The sequence below is a fragment of the Bison bison genome, unplaced genomic scaffold (assembly GCF_000754665.1).
Source record: "Bison bison bison isolate TAMUID 2011002044 unplaced genomic scaffold, Bison_UMD1.0 scf7180017864473, whole genome shotgun sequence".
NCBI lineage: Eukaryota > Metazoa > Chordata > Mammalia > Artiodactyla > Bovidae > Bison > Bison bison.
In genome coordinates this window covers 17,783,121-17,790,584 of record NW_011495034.1, presented here as the reverse complement: position 1 = coordinate 17,790,584, position 7,464 = coordinate 17,783,121, and the positions used below count along the sequence as shown (strand labels likewise).

Here is a 7,464-nt window from a genome sequence, read left to right as displayed (position 1 = left end):
GCGGAGCCCGGTGGGCTGCCGTCTATGGGATCGCACAGAGTCGGACACGACTGAAGCGACTTAGCAGCAGCAGCAGCTGCAGTGAACGTCCCTGTACATGTATGTTTGCTTACAACTGCAAATGTTTGTGCAGTATGGATTCTTAGAAGTGTTACTGCGGAATCAAGGATGTGTGCATGCTTTGCCAAATCGCCCTCCGAATGGTTGAACCTGGCGCCTCTTCAAGAAGGTGGTGGGAGGGGTGGGTGGAAAATTTCGGGCCTCCGAGCAGCAGGCGGCGCTGTGAGCGCCCCTCCGCGCCAGTGGCGAGGCCCCGCTGACGGACTTCCGCTGGCGGAGTTGCGCAGGCGGGGCAGAGCTGACGCCAGAGGCCGAGCGAGCGGTTGGGCGCGATGCCGTACGCCAACCAGCCCACAGTGCGGATCACGGAGCTCACCGACGAGAATGTCAAGTTCATCATCGAGAACACGGACCTGGCGTAAGACTGCTGGGGGAAGAGGTTGGCGGTTCTGGAGAGCCGGGGGCCCCAGCTTGCGGGACGTCGTGACTTTTCAGAACTGGCTCCCGGGCCAGGGCTTCCGCTTTGGGCACGGTGGGGCGCGACCCCGGCCTGTCGAGGCTGGGGTACCCACACGCCGCTTGGTTTTCATTCCTCAGGGTGGCAAATTCTATCCGGAGGGTCTTCATCGCTGAGGTGCCCATAATAGGTAAGCGACCCCAGTCTCGTTGCCAGGGCTACCAGGCCTCTCTCTCCCCCCACCCCACCCCTCCCTTTACCTTGCAGCTCCTGCCTCCAGCCTTGGTTTGGGCGACGGACTGGGGGCGCTAAGAGAACAGTCGTGCTGGAGACTTGATCGGGCCCTTTGCCCTTGGCCCAGGGCCATTCTGGCCACCTCTCTGGCTCCACGGGCTATTTATTTTGTTCCATTCTTTTCCGTGCGTTGGTGAAGCGCATGGGCTCAGGAGTCTGTGGACTGGGACTCAAAAACTGTTTTCACTTACTATCGCTGCGAAACTTGGGCAAGCTATTAAACTCTGTTGCAGCCCCCTCTCTAGTGTTCGGACGCTAATAGCAGTTGTCAGGGCGACGTTAACGATTAAGGGTAATAATCTCTGTGCCTTGTGTTCAGTGAGTCTCCAGTGCCGGTAGATGTGAATCTGTTCCGTCAGCTGCATTTCGGGAGCATCCAGGCAGTGGTGCTAGGCACTGGAAACGCAGAGCTGTAAAGTACAGGGTTCTTTAGGAGTTCATCTTCAGTTGCTCAGTTGTGTTCGACTCTTTGTGACCCCATGGACTGTAGCCCACCAGGCTCCTCTGTCCATGGGATTCTCCAGGCAAGAATACTGGAGTGGGCTGCCATTTGCTCCTCCAGGGGATCTTCCCAACCTATGGATCAGACCCTCTCCTCCTGCATTTGCAGGCAGATTCTTTTAGGGTTTAAGGAGAACCATAGCTGCAGTGGGTTTGACGCTTTGAGGAGAAAGGATCTGTTTCTGCTTTTCTTCCAGCCACTTTTCACTGGGTGTTCTGCCTGTCTACAGATACACTACAAATATTTTCTGAGTGTTAACTCAGAGTTTGGTTTAGGAAAAAGAGATGTAAGCCATAGTTACCGCATCAAGTGTGCAAATTCCTAAGAGATAAACAGGCCAATTGTTTGGTAAGCAGAGGACATTGTAGTTTTTCCACCATTACCACCCTCCAGAGACTTTTTCAATTCAGAGCTTGGAGTGTTGGTTCTCCTTCTCTGCCAAATCACCCCGTGGGGTCTCAGGACCCTAGTTTCATCATGAGTAAAATGAGGCAGTTGTGCTTTAGACACTGACATTCAAGCGCCACTTTTTCCACAAGTAGCATGAAGCATCTCTTGCAATCCAGACCCCAGTTAGGAATACAGAAATTAAGACATCTGAAGACCCAAAGAATTTTTGAAGCTTGAAGTGGAAGCAAGATGCACACAAATATAACGCAATTAAGACAAGTGTCTTAAGAGAAGTATGGACAGAGTTCTAGGAGAGAGTAGCTTCTTCCTGGGAGAGAGTGTTCATCTCTGTATCACAGAGGGTGGGCAAGTCCTGGTTTATGGGAAGCTCACAGAGTTTTTAATCCTGCACAGGAGAGATTAAAGGCAGGCCATTGGGAGGAAAGGCAGAGACAGAAAAGCTTGGCTCTTAGTCCTTACTTGGCTCAGGTTTAGGAAGCAGAAGGACAAGCAGGTGGGGGTCTGGTCATGTCTGGTCCTCTGTTCCTAGTGTCTGCCCCTCATTGGACAGTTGGTCTCACTGCCCTTTGACTTCTGAATTTAATTGTTTATGTACAGATATTTATGAATGAATGAGTAAATGTGTGTTTAAGTCAACTGTGTGTGACACTACAGTTCTCCTCCTCGCTCATGGCTGGTAGGGATTAGTATGCCTTGCCCATGAAAGGAATTGTGTAAACATGATTTGGTTGAATGATAATAAAGTATTAATTTGGGTAATCTAGTCATTATATCACAAAAGGAGATGTGGACCATAAGTCTATGTTACTTCTCTGAGGTTTGTCCAACTTTCAAATGCCCAAATAGTTTGTGTTCTTACTGGTGTTGGCATGAGTAGCAGATTTAAGTGCTTCCCACAGAAATATTCAGCTCTAAGAAACACATTCCCATTCTCGTGGTATCTTTAGGTCATTGTTTTTGGGGTAATACAGGGAACTCTGCATCATAACTGCCTGAGCAGGGAGGTGCGGTGCGGTGTGTGTGTGTGGTTCTTATTAAAATGCAACTTCCTGGGCCCCACTCCAGAGCTGTGGAATCAGAGTCTCTGGCAGCCTGACTCGGCCTCTGCAATTTAGTACGCACTAGATGATTTGGAGGAGCTCAGATGGTAAAGAATCTGCCTTAGTGCAGGAAGCCCCCGGGGTTCGATCCCTGGGTTGGGAAGAGTCTCTGAGAAGAGCATGGTAACCCACTCCAGTATTCTTGCCTGGAGAATCCCATGGACAGAGGAGCCTGGCAGGCTGCAGTCCATGGGATTGCTAAGAGTCAGACACGACTGAGCAACTAACACTTTCAGATGATTTTTAAATCTGGAAAATTTGGTGGCTAATCTGCCCGTCTGCTTTTTCTGCTTCCTTCATTCTTTAGCAATTGACTGGGTTCAGATTGATGCCAATTCCTCCGTCCTTCATGACGAGTTCATTGCTCACAGACTTGGTGAGTGCTGGGTTTGGAGAGTTACAGGGAGGGGGCTGTGCCAGTGTCAGAGGAAGAAGCGTCCTCACTCCCAAGGGGACTTGTGGACTCCTTCCACCTTGGCTCCTGCTTTCTTCATTGTGCTTTTCTGTGTCTTCCAGGATTAATCCCTCTCACCAGTGACGACATTGTGGACAAGTTGCAGTACTCCCGGGTATGCTGTGTGCTTGGGGAGCTCGGGGGAGGCAGGGAATTCAGTTCTCAAGGAGATTTTTTGCTGCCATCTGGATTTTGGCTTTTAGAAAGACAGTGTGGAGATGTTGTCTGGAGCCCAAGGCAGACATCGGTCTTTGGTTCTGATGGGACCACAGATTGATGAGGCTCAAGGGGCATAAGAGAGTCTCATTAGCCAGAGGGGACATACACCTGGATGCTCATTTATACCGAATGGGTGGAGCTATTTCTCTTCAGCATCTGGTGTGCAATGTTTTCCAGAGCATCTCTTCCCAGGGACAGGGGCCTAGGAGGCTAAAGGGCATCAACAGAAGGATAGTGGGTGAGGACAAGGAGCAGAGGGAGTGAGAACTGTTCTGCAGAGCAGCAGCTGTCTGCCAGCTATATGCCTCACCCTATGGGTTGTCTTCCTGAAACATGGCTCCATTCTTCTGGGGTGACGTTTGCCACTTCCATGATACATTAACAGACTCAGAACTAGGGAACGTGTAGGACAGGATTAGGTTACCTGTATCCTTTCATCAGAGCTGCGTTAGTTGACAGCTTGAGAGTATTCCTTCTTGATGGCTTTCGGTGGTCCTGAATCAACCCCTTTTCTGGTATTCCCAGGGGCACATCATTTTGGTGTGCTAATGGCTAATTTGATATATTTTGTAAATGTATATGTGTGTTGCTGTTTGTTTTATTATTTATTTATTTTTGGCTGTGCTGGGTCTTTGTTGCTGCTTGAGCTGTTTCATTTGCATCGAGTGGGAATACTCCTGGTTGCAGTGTGCAGGCTTCTCACTGTGGTGGCTTCTCGTTTCGGGCACTGGCCCCAGGCTCAAGGGCTGCAGTAGCTGTGGCTCGCGGGCTCAGTGGTTGCTGCTTGCTGGCTCAGCAGTAGTTGTGGTGCACGGGCTTAGTTGCTCCACAGCATGTGGGATCTTCCTGGACCAGGGTTTGAACCTGTGTCCCCTGCATTGACAGGTGGATTCTTATCCACTGCGCCTCCAGGGAAGTCCATATATGTGTTTTTTTTTTTAAATATTCAAGCACACAGCAAAGTGTGGAGCTAATAAAACAAATAGGCATGCTGCCGCCAAACCACCTGTCACATTTTGACATTTCATCATTTTTGCTTCATGTCCCCAGAGTCTGTTTTTAAGAAATAAAACATCACATATACTGGTAAAGACAGTTGTACCACCGATTGAAGAGCAGTTAGTCCATATCTTACATAAAGATATGCATCCTCCGTGACCGAACAGTTCCTTCCATTAAATTTTTTTCTAGTATTGCATTTACTGAATAAAGATGGTCTGGATTTTTTGTTTGTGTTTTCTTAAAATTTGCAGAAAAGTTAAAAATAGAATACATATTCATTCTCATTTCACTTTTAATTTACAGTTGTTGATACTTTGCTATATTTGCTTTATGTTTCATGTAGATGTTGTGATTTTTGCTAAACCATCTGAAGGAACGTTACAGAAATCATGATACTTCTCCCCTAACTACATCAGCATGTGTGTCCTAAAAATAAGGATATTTTCTTACCTAACTACAATATTATGTCTAAGAAAATTAGTGTGGATTTGTACTATCTATATACAGTCTAAATTCAGACTTTCCTAGTTATCCTCAAAATGTCCATAATTTTTTTTTATTTGGCTGAACTGCTTGGCTTACCAGATCTTATTCCCCTACCAGGGTTTGAACCCCACACTTGACAGAGAAAGGGCAAGTCCTGACCGCTGACTGCCAAGGAATTCCCCGATTGGCTGTTTGTGATCTGTGATGCATGCACTGCGTTCGGTTGTTACACCTCTTTAGTCTCTTGATCTCTTGAACAGACTCTTCTCTCTTCATTGTACTTTTTTTTTTTAGGTTGAGTACCTTTTTATATTTTTGTCTTCCATTACATTTTGATTCTTTAATTTCATATTTCTAAGAGTGATTCCATCTTGAGGGTCTAGGTTGCCTTCCTGTCCCACCTGTGTGTGATTACAGGCTGGCCAGGTGTGGCCCATAGATTTCCTTCATCGTCTTGAAAACATCAAAAGTAGCTTGGATTTTCCTCACTAATATGAGGGGAGAACAGTTTGCTTGACTACATTCTAGTAGCTCTCTTCTTGCCTGACGTTAAATGGTGGCAGCTAGTCTCTTAAGACGGGAGTGTTTCAAGAATCGGTTTAAAGAATGGCACACTTGAGAACTATTAAAACTGAGCGATACTTACATGGTGGCAGTCTCTTATACCCTTCTCTGCTTTTGTGAATGTATGAAACTTTTTTAGAAAAGGTCAGTAGTCTGGAGCTTCAAAGGTACTTTTTCTATTGTCCCCTAGATTGTTTTAAGTGTTAATTGCATCCACAAGCTAGTGCCAGCTCATGGATACTGAACTGTGTGGGCTGAAAGCCTCCTCTGTTAGTGCCTTGGTTCTCTGAGGAAGAGCCGTTCAGCAGCCCAAGAGTGGTGTGTAGATGGACACAGCTGACAAGAGACTGGCGGCTGTGGTCCACCCTTTCATCAGATGAAGAACCTTCAAGGACAGGGTATTAGAAGCGGGGAGCCAAGCCAGACTTCACTGTCTGTCCACAGACTCACTGCTGTCTCTCTCCCACCTCAGGACTGCACGTGTGAAGAGTTCTGCCCCGAGTGCTCGGTGGAGTTCACTCTGGACGTGCGGTGCAACGAAGACCAGACGCGTCATGTCACGTCTCGAGACCTCATCTCCAACAGCCCCCGGGTCATTCCGGTCAGGAAGGCCTTCCCTGTGGGGACCTCTGCTGTTCTTCTGGCTCCAGTGGGCCAGATTGGGGTGGATTCTTAGAAGATGCCAACTTCCCTGTGTTACCCTCTGCCTTAATGTGAGCCTGATACTTAGAAGTGCTAATGATTCTGGACCCTTGCCAGGATGGGCAGAAACATTGGTGCTGTGGGCCCTCTGCCCCCTTAGGACCCTTTTCAAGACCATGGTACTGTTTTGACTGAGGAGGTTGTAGGGGTTAGAGGCCAGTCACCAGCACAGACGGGATCCCTGGAGGTGCTGGAAGATTTCCGGGTGAGATGAGCAGCTGCTAATAAATGCCTCTGTTTGGATTCCCTGCAGGTGACATCTAGGAACCGAGATAATGACCCCAACGACTACGTGGAGCAGGACGGTAAGGCACCCCGAGAGAGGCAGAGACCAGACCCAGCCTCTCATGTTGTCTGGTCTTCCATGGGCTGCAGGTCAGACCCGGAGAACTGTGCCTCTGCCGGCCCTCGACTGACTGTCGCCTGTCCCCACAGACATTCTCATCGTCAAGCTGAGAAAGGGCCAGGAGCTGAGACTGCGAGCCTATGCCAAAAAAGGCTTTGGCAAGGAACATGCCAAGTGGAACCCAACTGCAGGAGTGGCTTTTGAGTATGACCCTGACAATGCCCTGAGGCACACGGTGTACCCCAAGCCAGAGGAATGGTATGTTCTTGGTGGGAGTTGAAGGCTGGCTGGGCGGGCGGGTGTGGAAGTGGCTCCTAGTGACCCAGATGGGGCAGCCTGACTAGGAGACACGGGTCCCTTGAAAGCAGCCATAGCAACCCTGTGCTGACCTCTGTTTGACCTCAGGCCAAAGAGTGAGTACTCAGAGCTGGATGAGGATGAGTCGCAGGCACCCTACGACCCCAACGGCAAGCCAGAGAGGTAAGACCCTAGTTTGGCACTCGAAGGTCACAGGTCTGGTGCAGCCTCTGAGTTAGGGAGCCCCTTTCCCTCCTGTCCAGTTCCCCTCAGCTGAGGAGGGGCCGGTAACTGCTGAACCCCCCTTAAGTCCCCTTTTGGTCACTGGGAGAAGGGGGCCCTCCAGTTATCCAGACTGTTCCTTTTGTGATTATTCAGCCCCCAAAGAAAGACCAACATAAGATCAAACCTAGGGCCCCAGACTGTCCAAAGCCTTCTAGTGACAAACATGAAAACAGTCCCCGGGTCATTCCGGTCAGGAGCAGTGGCACTGCTGATCATCTTCCTTCCCCTCAGTGTGGAGTGTGTCTGTACACAAGTGTTTTGAGATTGTCACACAGTATCTTTTTG

The 7,464-nt window shown here is 49.0% G+C and overlaps 1 protein-coding gene across 1 annotated transcript in view; it reads left to right on the top strand.

Annotated features, from left to right (window-relative positions):
• The first annotated feature begins 279 nt into the window (after nt 1–279).
• Nucleotides 280–7,464, top strand: part of POLR2C (polymerase (RNA) II (DNA directed) polypeptide C, 33kDa) — an 8,501-nt gene continuing 1,316 nt past the window's right edge. Inside the window, exons 1-8 of the mRNA XM_010861877.1 lie at nt 280–478; nt 658–707; nt 3,132–3,200; nt 3,341–3,393; nt 6,022–6,150; nt 6,505–6,556; nt 6,687–6,855; nt 7,003–7,077. Coding sequence (XP_010860179.1) covers nt 393–478; nt 658–707; nt 3,132–3,200; nt 3,341–3,393; nt 6,022–6,150; nt 6,505–6,556; nt 6,687–6,855; nt 7,003–7,077 — 683 coding nt within the window. The 5' untranslated portion in view covers nt 280–392. The remainder of the gene's footprint in view (nt 479–657; nt 708–3,131; nt 3,201–3,340; nt 3,394–6,021; nt 6,151–6,504; nt 6,557–6,686; nt 6,856–7,002; nt 7,078–7,464) is intronic.